We start from the raw sequence: 14,150 nt of genomic DNA, 5'->3' as shown, positions 1-14,150 counted from the left end.
GCCTCCATCCTTGGAGAGTACCCAGCAGTCCCCCAGATGTGTTAAGTGAGACACCTGCCTCTCAAGCTGATGCTTTTAAGAGCAGAAAGCCTCTTTGATGTCAAGTCTGGCTGCTCCTAGGCTGGGCTGTAGTGTGTGGGAGAAGCCAGGGGCCTGAGGCCGGTCCGAGCCATTTCTCAGTTTGCTCCCTAGCCTTTCAGGCCTCATGCATGCAATCCTTGTTGGTTTCCAAAGCTCTAAGTTTTAGGGCCTTATTTCTCAGGCGTGGGTCTTAAAAGTTGGGCTTCCCGATATGGGGCTCAATGCTGGAGGTGGGGTTTTCAGCAAGACTACTTTTCTGCCTTGCCTTCCTCGGTGTGGGGGATTTGCCCCAAGTTACGAGTCCCTCAGCTTTTGTTTGTTTTCGGAGGAAATCGTTCCGGGTGTAGCTGTGGATCTGCTGTGTCCATGGAAGGGAGTGGGTTCAGGATCTGCCTTATGTCTCCATCTTGAACTGGCCTTATTCCTTTTTATGGCTAAATTATATTCCGTTCTCTCTATAGCCCACATTTTGTATATCCACTCAGCTGGGATGGACATTGAGGTTGTTCTGCCTTTGTTGGATGTTGTGAGTAGTGCTGTTGTGAGCATTCATGTGCAAATATTTGAGTACCTGTTTTCAAGGTTTCGCAGTGTGTATATATGTATACACTTTGGAGAATTGCTGTTAATATGGTAATTCTGTTTAACTTCTAGAGGAACCGCAGACTGTTTCAGCACTGGTAGCCGCGTTTTACATTCCCACGAGCAGTGGATGAGGGTTCCGGTTTCTCCACAGTCCTTGCTAACACTTATTCCCTGCCCCATCCCCAGCCTTTTAAGTAAGCTCTACACCCGACATGGGGCTTGAACTCACAACCGCAAGAACGAGAGTCCCGCGCTCTACTGACTGAGCCAGCCGGGCGCCCTTCCTTTTCTACTGATCGTCATCCTAGTGGATGTGACGTGGTATCTCATTGTGGTTTTGATTTGCATTTCCCTGATGACTAATGTTGTTGAGGATGTTTTCATACACTTTTTGGCCACTTACAGGTCTTCTTCAAAGAAATGTCAATTTAAGTCAAGAAAATCGTTTTTACAGTGTTTTCTGACAGGCCTTTTTGTAATTATAAATGCACCAGATGTTTTATTGTAGCCATAACTTTTTTTTTTAAAGATTTTATTTATTTGACAGAGAGAGACACAGTGAGAGAGGGAACACAAGCAGGAGGTATGGGAGAGGGAGAAGCAGACTTCCCACTGAGCAGGGGGCCCGATGCGGGACCTGATCCCAGGACGCTGGGATCATGACCTGAGCTGAAGGCAGACCAGGCGCCCCTGTAGCCATTAACAGTCTAGCAGATTCTGATGGGACTCTTAGAAGCTGTCTTATAATTTTCCCAAGTTTCACTTACATCACACAAAGGCAACAGCTGCTAAAATACAGAGTCCGTTGGGGCACATTTGGTTTTGCTATCACATTGGAGTCCCTTAAGAACTACTTTATCCCCATTGGATATCATTACTGAACAGTTTCTGGTATTGATCGTCAGTAAGAACCTTTAGGTGGTGCTCTTTGATTAAAAACATATATTCCTCAGGTGCCTGGGTGGCTCAGTTGGTTAAAGCCTCTGCCTTCCACTCAGGTCATGATCCCAGGGTCCTGGGATTGAGTCCTGCATCGGGCTCTCTGCTCAGCGGGGAGCCTGCTTCCCCTCCTCTCTTTGCCTGCCTGCTTGCTTGTGATCTCTGTCAAATAAATTAAAAACAAACAAAACATATATTCCTCAACCCCTTTAAATACAGTAGGACATCCTAGGGGAAAAAGTGCCCCCCCTTTTAAGGGACTATATCCTATGTCTGCTCAGAACTTTTTCTTATACAATTTTTCTTGCAGAGTCTGATCTGTCCCGTGTCCTTTCACCCCATTTAAAAAGGATTGCTCTGGTATAGACGTTAAGTTCTGCTCCAGAAGCCAACTGTCAATTGTGAAATAGCAAAGGTGGGGGGGGGGTCCTAATTTTCCACCTTAGAAAGCACCCAGGCTGAGGCTCTCTCATCACCTGCTGTCAGTTTTGCCTCCCAGACAAGTCCCCCACGGATGTCCTTCTACAGAGAACCTCCATCTCTGTGGCATAGTCCTTGGGCGCCTGGGTGGCTCCATCGGTCAGGCGTCTGACTCTTTGATTTCGGCTCAGGTCCTACAGGGTCCTGGGATACAGCCCTGCATCGGGCGGTGCTGAATCTGCTTCAGATCCCCCCACCCCCAACTTACACCCATGCTCTGTCTGGAAAAAGTATGGCATAGTCCCATTTCTTTGGTGGGGTCACAGTTTTCCATCCTGTCCAGGAGCGGCCTGTCCGTCCTATAGCCAGCCAGTCATGCTCCGCCCTCTCCCAGCCTCAAGCCTCCATTCCCCTTCTCCTCATCTGCTCTCTTGCCCCTCAACGCCTTAATTTCCCTTTGATCATTTACTCAGCCCCTACTTTTGGTCAAAGGTTACCTTTGCTTTTATTCTACCTTCAGAATTGAGGTCATTTTTAAAAACTGCGCCTTACCTAAGTATCCAAAGATGCACCCTGTCTGGACACAGTTGCCCTTGCCGATTATTAATCCGCATCCGCCGGCCTTTTACAGTCTGAGGGCCTCTTCTCTCCCGTCTCTGCTAAGACTTAGCACCCTGCCCCAACTTGTATTTCTCACCGCAAGAGGACCCCCGTGTTTCTTTAGCTCCTGTCACATCCCCTACTTAAAAGATACATTCCAAAGATTTTACTAAAGCATTTATTTTTTAAACAAAAATATACATTAAATCTCAGATTTACAGAATATAGAAATAATTTATCCAAAGCAATTTGCATTTTAAAATTGTTAATATTGCACCCGACAGTGTAAGTCTTTGACACATTTGCATTGTCAACTTTTCCCACAATTCACAAAACAGGAGAGAAAACTGAGAATTATACAAGCAAACTTTGCTTTACCAAACAAAAGAAAAAACAATTTTTTTTAATTTACAAGATAAAGTTGTAAACTTCCAGAAATTTACTTCCATAGGATAAAGACCCATACATTCTTTCATCATACCTAGAATATGAACTATATACATGTTGTGATTTTCTTACAGGAATTCAAAGGGGACAGATATTGGGAACATTCACAGCCTAATGGTAAAGAACAGAATTATTGAAAACACTTCTGTATCTTCACTAGGATATGGAAATTAATGTGTGAAAAACACAGAATGAGAAAAGCCTCTAGAAGAATAACTTTTGACTCTTTGAGGACAGTTTCCATAATTGATTAAAATTAATTTCAATTTTTGAAGGATACACTGTTAGTCTTAGAAATGTGGCTGCCAACAGCCTTTTCTTTGAAGACAAGACAAGTGAAAATGTGAGACCCCTGTTCAAGTCCCTTATAAAATACATATATAGGCAGGTATAGAGTTTGCTTTTCAAAAGAAAGCTTTACCCCAAAAAATCACAATTTATCACTGATGTCCTTAGTTTTTAAGAACTTTTTAAAAAAGCCCATAAATATTTAAACACATCTTTTAAAAATGAAAGTAGGGAAGGAAGTGGCTAAAATAATATGCAAAGTAAGAGTAAACATACATGATGCACACTTTTAACCTGGTAGTAAACTTAGCAGATGGAAGGCTTGTACTTATGAAATGTGAAGTGGTTTCCTTGAGCTATTAAACAAATATGAGGAGAAGAGGAAACCACGCAGTTCATTACCAACTCTGAAAAAGTCATCGGACCACTTTGCTTCCAGGTGATGAACATTCATGAATTTTTTGTCCTTGCCATTATAAATACAAGATCTTTGTTAAAAAGGTAGCCTATGGGGAAGAAAGCAGCCTCTGGAAATTCGTGTTGAAGGTCCCAGGTGGGATGATCTAAATGTGATTTTACAACGGGTACCATTTGAATTGAAATAGAAGACATTTCCTAATTCGAGACTGGATTAACACGTTCCCTTTGAATCATAAAGAACACAGGTGAGTAACAGGACTTGGGAAGGTATCCTTCGCTATTGCAACAGTCCAGCAGCCCTAGGAGCTTGTGATGAAGGTGGCGTCTTTAACATCCTCATGACAAATTCAGGGTTTTCTTGTCTTAAAAAAGTCCTGAGAATCTTTCCGTAAAAAAATAGACATTTGTACCCGGGGGGCAGGCGCGTCAGCTCTCCACGGTCCGCCGGTATTCGGCGGTGCCCTCGGCGATGATGGCATCCAGGGGGGAGCGCTTCTTGCGGATGCTGCGCCCAGAGGAGATGAGGTCCGCGTAGCCGCGCTGGTGCGAGAAGGCGTAGGCGGAGCGGCGGGAGGACACGCCCCGGCGGAACACGTGCTGCCGCCGCTTCCACTGCTCCTCGGCTTTCAAGCGCTTGCGGTGCTTCTGAATCTGCGGACAGCAGAGACACGGAAGGTGTGGGATGGCGTGGGACGCCGCGTGACAGCGGAGGGGGACAAGGCAGGCGCTAACGTGGATGGGGGCCAAGCTGTCTCCTGGAAGGCGGCGGCCCCGGCCTCCTCTGATACAGAGAGGTTACGGGGCACTGCCAAGGTCTCCCAGCCAGAAAGAGGGAGCCGAAAATGCCACTCGCCTACGCTACTGGATGGCGCTCCCAGGAGCTGGACCGGGGACTTGCCTCGCTCAGCACCGTCCAGGAACAGGCTCGAGACCTGGTCTGGCCCCAGAGGCCTGGCAGGAGTGGGCGGGGGCCCTCCCATGCCCCATTCCGGGGCTCCTGAGGGAAAGCTTCTGGCGTCCCCTGGCCAGTGAGGTGTCAGGAGATGCCCAGAACTGCAGCAGCCAACCCCCAGCTCCAAGCTGAAGCTATAGCGAGGATAGCAGAGGGGAGCGATGGAAAGAACCCCAGTCTTTTCTAACAGACATTAAGGTGCTCAGTCCCCTTAGATGACTTAAGGTGCTCAGTCCCCCAAGCCTGCTAGTCAGTGTGCGAGCTGGAGGGATGCATTATTTGGACAACTTGTAGCTCAGAGGATCCTGCCAGAAAAGGGGGCATTTTTCTTGAAATGAAGAAAACCCCAACCTCTTCGCAGGGAAAAATGTTAGTATCATAATTGTTAAATTGAGCAGATAGACCTATGGGGTTCCTTATACTATTCTCCCTTTGATAATGTTTAAAATAAAAAGCATGCAAACAAAAATCCCAGTCCCAAAGGACTTATTTGCAAGATGGAGTTAAAGAGAAGTAGTATGTAGTATTAAAAAATGTTCACACCAAACTTGCCACGGATTTAGAATTTTGCAGCAAAGCTGCTTTGGGGACAGGCCTTGCTTTCTGTGAGGGGCACTCAGAATGAGGAGAATACTAATTTTTCTGTACCTTATCACTTTCTGATGGCCAGATGGTCATTGACAAGAACCGTATGGCGACGACGGGCAGCAGGCACACGGCAACGGTCAAGATGATGGTCAGCCAAATGTATGGTTGCCTCAAGGCGTTTGAGGCTGTGCCTGTAAAAACATGGACGGTGAGTCCCAGGGTCCTTCGTCCTCAGGGCAGAGTGACCATTCCTTAAGCCTTAAATGATTGTCTGTGGTAAACTTTCACAGATTGGCCTCCCCAGAACATCCTGTCACTGCTGAAGGAATGAACATTTTAAAAACGGCACGAAGCAGAGTGCCTGGGTGGCTCAGTCGCTAAGCATCTGCCTTCAGCTCAGGTCATGGTCCTAGAGTCCTGGGATCGAGTCCCGCATCAGGCTCCCTGTTGGGCAGGAAGCCTGCTTCTCCCTCTCCCACTCCCCCTGCTTATATTCCTTCTCTCGCTGTCTCTGTGTGTCTGTGTCAAATAAATAAAATCTTTAAAAAAATAAAAATAGGACTAAGCAAAGCAAAATGAGGAAGGCAAGTGTACATCACTGAACCACTAAATAAGGAAAAAAGAAAGTGTTTTTTGACATTGCATTAGGTAAAAATGCAAAGTTAGGCCATCTATACGAATACATTTTTCCAGGAATTTACTTTCCAATTTTTAGTTTGAAACTCCAAGTAACAGTAGTAACTCGCCCTGCCATTAGTATGACAGCCCTTATGGCAGGTGTTTTATGCAGGTCATGCCATTTAATTACCTCTGAGGGATGAAGAGTAAACTTCTTGCAACACAAGGAAATTGAGTTGTGGAGAAGTAAAGATTTCCCGGGGTAACAACTAGCCCTGGCAACTCCTAAATTAAACCCTATATCCATCTGACTAGAGCCTCGCTTTTTCCACTGCAGTTCGGCAGCTAATTTATGTCAGAGAAAGTAATAATTCATACAACTAGATAATCATATATAACGACCCAATTTTATAATTAATATCCCTTAGAGCCAAATCTATAGCAGTGTTCCCTGTACTTACACCGTAAGTTTATAAAAGTAGTGGCCTTAATTTTTGAAATGTGTTTTTCACTGCTAAATAAAAAACACTCCCTCCCTTTGGGAATATTCTAAGTACACGGCGTACTAATAAGCTTTTTAAAACACAGAGTCGGGTGTTGTATGAAAGGAGAGAAGGTTAGCACTCTTCTTGACAAGGATGGAAGAGGCCCTCGGGCCTGACAACACGCATACGGTTAAGGCATTGCCACCTACTTCGTGGCATCTAACCAACATTTGGGACGCCTGGGTGGCTCAGTTGGTTGAGCCGCTGCCTTTGGCTCAGGTCATGATCCCAGGGTCCTGGGATCAAGTCCCGCATCGGGCTCCTTGCTCAATGGGGAGCCTGCTTCTCTCTCTGCCTCTGCCTGCCTGCCTGCTTGTGTTCCTCCTCTCTCTGACAAATAAATAAATAAAATCTTAAAAAAAAAAAAAAAGAGTCGGTGAAGAAAAACAATCATCAAAAAAATGACCTCAATCCCAAGAAAAGGGTTATTACCACAGCAAATGTCTTTTTACAGCTGGCCATTAAAAAAACCTCCAAAAACAAACTAATTTTTTTTTTTAAGAATTTATTTATTTGACAGAGAGAAATCACAAGTAGGCAGAGAGGCAGGCAGAGAGAGAGGAGGAAGTAGGCTCCCTGCCCAGCAGAGAGCCCGATGTGGGGCTCGATCCCAGGACCCTGAGATCATGACCTGAACCGAAGGCAGAAGCTTAACCCACTGAGCTACCCAGGTGCCCAACAAATTAATCTTTTACAGGGAAACTAGTTTATGGGGGACTTTTTTCCTCATTGTGAATCCAAGCTACTCTATTTAATAAATTAAGAAATTTGTAAATTCTAATTCATGATATTTAAAAATTTATAATTGGTATGAAATAGTTCAAATTCATTTTAGCATTTATCATTTGTCCTATTTTATACAGCTGTAAACCATTTCCAAACTATTTTTGTAAGTTTAGTTATTGCTTTGCATACATTTTTTTTTAAAGGTTTTATTTATTTATTTGACAGAGATCACAAGTAGGCAGAGAGGCAGGCAGAGGGGGGTGGGGGAAGCAAGCTCTGTGCTGAGCAGAGAGCCCGATGCGGGGCTCCACCCCAGGACCTTGGGATCATGACCTGAGCCGAAGGCAGAGGCTTAACCCACTGAGCCACCCAGGCGCCCCTCTGCATACAGTCTTCTAATGATGTGGTAGGTTTTCCACTTTTGAATTCTAAAATTTCATCATATGGGACTCATACCTTGATTAGCTACTATAATATTAGGTCTTTGAACTATTTCCATTTTTAAAAACAATTAGAATTGCAGTGGTATAATCTTTGATTTTTCCAAAAATTGGTATGTTTTATCTTTAGGTGTTTTCCCCAAGTGGAAATCCTGGGTCCAAATGTATGAGAAGTTTATGGTTCATTATATATTTCCAGATAGTGCTTTGGAAACATCATATTATCACGCTACCAGCATTATGTGATACTCGATTTCCCAGGAACATACCAATATTAGATTTGGGGGGGGGGGATCTCCTGTCTAACTGAACAGATGCACAATTGTATCAAATTTTTAAATTTTGCTTTCTTCCTGTCACATTATCCCCACACTTCCAGCCCGCCACCATCATTTAGCTACCAGTCAGGACGTTAATTTTCACTAGCAATAACTTACACGTCATGTTATTACTTAGAAGTTACCTTGGAGTCTAAACCAGTAACACTTTTCTATACCTTTATTTTTGGAATTTAGAAAATACCAACCTGTAAATTGAAATGCAGAGGGAAAGAGGACATGTATTCCAGCACTATGAAAGTCAAACATGATGCCAAAATAAAGAGCGATGCTTCCAAAAATGGAGAAAGCATTCACAAAAGTCCAGTAAGAAGTATCCAAGCCAATCTGTAGAGAAACCAGAGAAAAACAGAGCATTCACTTTTGGGGAGTTACCAAGGAATAAAGAATCTAAGGATTCTGAGAATAGAATGCAACAACTCAGGCATGATTTGGCTTGAATACCAAACAATCAAAAACTATCCTTGGCTCAGGCAAGAAGCAGGAAATGTGCTCAGTGTAAGGGGTGCAGAGAGCATTTGCATTTTGTAAGGCGGCCGAGGCTCAGCGGGAGGGACAGTGGGAGCCAGGTGCATGCACACACTGGTCCGTGAACAGAAACGCGGGGAACTGACAGATACTGGGAACAGTCGACTGACGCCATGTACCTGGAAATTCACTGTTATTATAAGAGCAGAAGCAATGGTCACAGCAAAAGACTGGTAGTCTGAAGGCGCCTCTCCATCCTGTCCCACAGTTTGCAGATACGCTCCCAGAGGTATGAAGAAGAGAACCATCGATGTTAAAATTCCATGCACCAAGCTTACAAAGAACTTCTTGTAGTTGAATAGTAAGTCTCTTTGTCCTACGACGTACAACCCAGGGAAGCGGAGGCTCAGTTTGTCACTCACATCCTTAAAGGGAAAAAACACACGAAAAATAGTTGTGTACCATCCAGGACCCAAGAGCTCCGAGATCCATTCCAATTTCTCTCCCACAAAGAGTTTCAGCTTAGTTTTAGGAAGGCAAAACCTCAACAAGGTTAAGTCCTGAATGGTTACAGTGTGCAGAGACCAACCCCTTTACTTCAGTCCACCGTTATTTGCTATTTAATTAAGAAAGGGACTAGGTAGAGATCTATTAGTTTGCTACTCATAGAAGGAAAGCCAACAGTCATGTCAAAAAAAAAACTGTAGGGAAACTATTTTTACCTCCTGGGAGCATATATTTTAATTTTTTTTTTAGAAAGTCTTTTCACATCCAAGTTGACGGGTTAATTCCAGATTATTCTTTTTATTCATTAATAACAAAGAACTGCTCCTGGATGAAATGTGCACTAATTTGGGAAATTGAACACAGACGTTTGGAGAAAGAGTAAAACAATTTTAAAGTCACTCCTCTAGAGACAGACTATACTGTCAGGTGTCTTGACAAGAAACTCCTAGTGTCCAAAGGGGAGATAATAAAACTCTCCTGTCCATGAGTTCAGCCCAGGCACAGAAATCCCCTTTTGTCACTGATGTACAGAAGTACAGCAGCTATTCTGGTCGCCAAACAACAGGACAAGAATAGGGTTTTCTCGGGAAGCCATGAAAACCAAAAGAATGCACTGAAATAGTCGCTTTTAACTTCTCAAACAGGGGCCCAGACGGCCCTGAAGTGTCCATGTCCGCACAAGGCTCCTACCTGGTCAAGCAGCCCCATGAGGAGCACGGGCAGGCTGGAGTAGAGCACGTTGTAGAGCGTGATGAACCAGTCCTCATACGCGGTCTGTGGGGAGAAGACCGTGGCCGTGTCACCAACCAGCACCCGCTGCCCACCCAGTCCACGCGTATTCCCCTCTCCCAGAGCGGGCAGGGCCCCGGCTGTGTGAGGCCTCTGCCAGAGGCACATCCCGTGGAATGGGCAAAATCAAAGAGCTGAAACAAACCTGCCTTCCAACATAGATGGGGGATACACACCAAAACATGTTTTGCAAAAGGAGTCCCTTCCCTTTGACTAATGCTGGCAAATACGTTGGTGCCTATCCTTTTTACATCCCTTGATTAATGAATTAGAATACATAACACAAAAACCGGTTCAAAAAGCACGTAAGGTATCGTTCAAATGTTCTTTTGCTTTGCGAGTCTCACGTTTCCATGTAAACATCACATGCAGAAAGTGAATATGAAAAACGGGCTGCTGGAAGCGTAAGCAAGACCATGCGCAAATGGGCCCTCAGGGTGGCGGAGAGAGCTGGGCTCACTCATCGCCACCAGCTCCACACAGGCCTGCGGGGAGCAGGTCGAAGGCCCTCACTGTGCTCAAGGCTGCCCCGGGCCCTCGGGTTTGGAGGCTCTTCTGATACCACCTGTCTGTGGCATCAGAAGTCTGGACAACCACAAGCACTGATTTTAGGTTCATTGTTACTAATGATATTTTTCTGCTGTATCACCATTTCAGCATGTTCTGTATGTCCCCCAGTGCCATTTCAGCACTAACAAAACCAAAAATCAACAGGTGAAGAGAACAGATTGATGATCATCCAAAATTTATATAATCCCTGTAGCCTGTCACAATATCATTTTATATGTTCAGTTTTGAGTAATTTGTTCTCACTATTAATGGCAAGGTGACCAGGGAAAAAAAATCTAGGGTAAAGGCAAAGACACGTAACAAAAGCCAGTAGGTCAGGAACTAATCCCAACTTTCTGAAGGGAAAAGTATTTTTTAAGGCACCAGAAACCTTTTAGGAAAGTCATCTATAATCTCAACCCATGCCTCAACTGTTGAGAGAAAGAGAGCATACAAACCCCAAGTATGGAGGGGAAATGTTTTGGAAGTAGAGTTTTATTTATGGAAGACTTCTACTCATCAGATAATACTAATGATCGCTGTTACCTGCGCAGAGTACCCATTGAAGAAGGAGTACCAGAAATGAACCAGAGTGAATGCGAAGTTCTTATAGAAGAAGTAGCGCAGGAACTTGCACATCCGTATGTAGGACCACCGGCCGTGCACCAGGAGCAGCCTCTGCAAGTATCGGAACTGGGCGAAGGAGTAGTCGCTTGACATGACCGCCTGCATGCCTTCTTGCCCGCTTATGCCAACGCCGATGTGGGCAGCTGTGGGGCAGGGGGAGCACATACGTGAATCGTAAGCTAATTTTAAGGTGAAACACTGAGGTGATGAAAGTGTTTCCACAGCAAAACACAGAAACACATTCTTGGAACAATACACGTGAAGACTCCTGCTCACTGCCCCACCCAAGCTTCTGAACTCGATGTCCAATACGGGTTGCTCAAAAGAGCACACGCTGGGGCCTCTAAAAGGTATTTGTGGAAGGATCTCAGGTGGGTGGCAAATTCCATTAGGATTATTAGCCCAGCTCGTTAGCCATCCTTCCCGCCCACGGGGTCAACCCGAGGAGTCCGTGCAGACTGTGCGTCCCTGGTCCCTGCGTCCCTGGCCACGGCTGAGCTGGCTGAGGGCAGATAGGTCCTCAGCAGCGGATGCTACACACTGGCCCTCCCAACCTCCCTGCCACCCTTGTTCTATGGGAAAGGTGGGAAACACACAAAAACCTCACACCGCTCAGACTCCCTGGCACTAATTCTGTTTGTGAATTGGGTTCCATTGTTACGACCCACTTGAAGTGGAAGTCGACGCGAGCTGTAGCTCAGCACCCCTTTCTTTTTTTTGGCATTTCTGCAGCACAGTTCATATCCTCTCTCCAGCTGCCTGGATGTTGATAGACAAAGGCTGCTCAACTGAAAAGCCCTTCACAGGAGCCTCAAAGCTAGAAGCTCCTCCAGTAAGTGACTAAGATGTTAGAGACTCGTGCTAGCACCTGCTTTCTTCCATCCATCCAGAGCTTTCATGAGCACCTGGTCCCCTGTATTAATTACTTCCTGCTTAAAGTACCCAGCGGGGTCTGGTTCTTGTACTAACCTTGACTGAAAACCCAAGCTGGTGTGATCAGTGTCGCTTTCACATTTTGGAATTAAGATTTGGGCGTGTTTGTGTTTGGAATTTTAACCTGTACATTCTTGAGTTGTGGGACAGAGAAAATATATATATAATCCCCCCCTCCCGCCCCGAGGGGCAGAGAAGTGAAGTCGTCTAGAAAGAGGGAGAAACCAGAAGCTGGGTTCCTGGTGCAGCTCCAGGTCCTGGTTCTAGCATCTTTCTGAGGCCTGGCTTCTTGGGAGGCACAAAATATCCTTTTTTTTTTAAATTTGGGACAGAGAGAGCAAGAGTGCAGAGGAGAGGCAGAGGAAGAAGCAGACTCCCCACTGAGTGGGGGAGCCCGACATGGGCTTGATCCCATAACCCTGGTATCACAATCTGAGCTGAAGGCAGACACTTAACCAACTGAGCCCCCGCCCAGGTGCCCCCATCATCTTTTAAAATAAATATCTTTTTGTCTTGAGCTTACTTTAGTTGTTCTCTACTATTTGCAATCAAAAGTATTTTAACAAAGATAATATTAAACTTTCAGCATTTAATCGTGGCCCACCATGACCTTAAGAGGCACAGTTTTTTTCTGGGGAAGGTTCCAGAATGGATAAAAATGAAAGTCAAATTTTTATCCGTCCTTCCAAAAGTCACTTAGTCACAGTTTCAACTTTGAGAATTACGAACTTTATCTAGGTCTTAAAAGACATGGAAGTAAAGATGTACTGACATCAATTAGAGAACATGTGTTGGAGAACACAATGTATTTTTGCTTAGACCTGAGGGCGACTGCCAGCTCAGGAGGGTTTCCAACTGAAAGATGCTCCCCAAATCCTGCTGTGGTGGCAGAATACAAGGTCTGGCAAATTCAAAGGAACACAGTGACTTGGCCAAACCTAAGTTTTCAGCAGCACTTTGCAATTCTAAAAAAGAGAATAAACTGCATGTCTCAATGTTTATGATTTCTTTCAAAACACATCAATAATTCTTATGACTAGTCATGGTTGCCAAACTGCCCTTTCCTCCCAAACCGTGGCCTTCTTTCCTGAACAAGCAACAAAGGGAAATATGCAGATGCTCCTGGAGCCAGGGAGGAGGAACGCCCGCCACAGGCCCTGATGTCCAGCCCAGCCTTTTTGCTGAGCACACCAGGGACAGTATGTGAAACGAACACGGCCACAGCTCACAGGGGATTCAAGGCAACTGAACAGATGTACTTTGTAAGGCCACACTTTTTTCCCCCTATGATCTAAATATAGACACCTGAAGCTTCAAAAATGTAATTTCAGATGCCTTACTGGTAGGCTCCTTCATAGCTGTTTAACAAACCCGTCATGTCCTCACGCTTTTCTGCCTCTGTCTCCCCTCTCATGCTGCTTGTTCCTTCTTAGGGTGTTAGACCTTCTTAGGGCACCAGCCAGCAGACCTCTTCCAGCCCAAGAGAGGGAGAGAGGGCGGGCAGCCCTGGAGAGTCCTGGAGTCCATATGGCAGGTTTCAATTCCCTCCACCTCCACTGGGCTACACTACTAAACGTAGAACATGCTAACAAATGGCCAGATTTTTGGACATTTAAATTTCACTGTACTTCCTTCTACGCAAATATCATTTCTGCATACTATTTTTTATGCAGACGAAAGTGATGCCAGTTTTTCTAAAGTACAAAAAGGCACTATCAGTACCTGGACTTCTGAGAAGACCTGCATTTCTTTGATTTTCATCCCAAATGGAAAATGAACTAGAACCGGCTGTAGGGGCAAGAAACTGATAGCATTTGGAGCAAGAATGCCAGTCCTATGGGAGGGTGAACACATGCAAGACACACTGGAGAGGAATGACAACTAGCGGTGGCCACAGACATACACATGATAAAGAAGACATACGTCATACAGCTGACTCCTGCTGAGGAAGATAAAGTTGGAATATTCTTAGTATAGATCGAGAAGGAGGAGGAGGAGACTCTAAGAAAAGAAAAAGACATGAATTACAAAATAGGCTGAATTAAGCCTAGTATACATTATACAGTTAAAGTAGCCAGCATAACAGGACATGGGTGGTCATGTAACAAACAGTTCATCTTAATCATACCACAAAACTGGAGGGGACATCAAAGAGAATATTGTTTTTTAGATGAGAAAGCTGAGCCTGAGCATGAGCCCAAGGTGACATAGCATGTTGGCATCATAGTGAGGACAAGCATTCAGGTCTTGCTAGCTGGGGCCTTTCCATTATGAGAAGCTCCCTGACAGG

The 14,150-nt window shown here is 45.0% G+C and overlaps 1 protein-coding gene and 1 non-coding gene across 2 annotated transcripts in view; one reads left to right on the top strand and one right to left on the bottom strand.

The window, feature by feature from the left end:
• Positions 1 to 3,979: 3,979 nt before the first annotated feature.
• Positions 3,980 to 14,150, bottom strand: part of ATP8B1 (ATPase phospholipid transporting 8B1) — a 116,256-nt gene continuing 106,085 nt past the window's right edge. Inside the window, exons 23-28 of the mRNA XM_032882416.1 lie at positions 10,847 to 11,070; positions 9,653 to 9,736; positions 8,635 to 8,880; positions 8,176 to 8,314; positions 5,381 to 5,511; positions 3,980 to 4,431 (exon numbers count right to left, since the gene is read on the bottom strand). Of these exons, the coding sequence (XP_032738307.1) occupies positions 4,207 to 4,431; positions 5,381 to 5,511; positions 8,176 to 8,314; positions 8,635 to 8,880; positions 9,653 to 9,736; positions 10,847 to 11,070 (1,049 nt within the window). The 3' untranslated portion in view covers positions 3,980 to 4,206. The remainder of the gene's footprint in view (positions 4,432 to 5,380; positions 5,512 to 8,175; positions 8,315 to 8,634; positions 8,881 to 9,652; positions 9,737 to 10,846; positions 11,071 to 14,150) is intronic.
• On the top strand, positions 6,533 to 6,658 carry LOC116882275. The gene has a single exon (XR_004385609.1). It is a non-coding gene; the product is annotated as a U6atac minor spliceosomal RNA (small nuclear RNA).

Source organism: Lontra canadensis, unplaced genomic scaffold (assembly GCF_010015895.1).
Source record: "Lontra canadensis isolate GAN:19392208 unplaced genomic scaffold, GSC_riverotter_1.0 scaffold82, whole genome shotgun sequence".
NCBI classification, from domain to species: Eukaryota; Metazoa; Chordata; class Mammalia; order Carnivora; family Mustelidae; genus Lontra; species Lontra canadensis.
The sequence above is the reverse complement of the archived record's forward strand: the minus strand, read 5'-3'. Positions and strand labels throughout refer to the sequence as shown.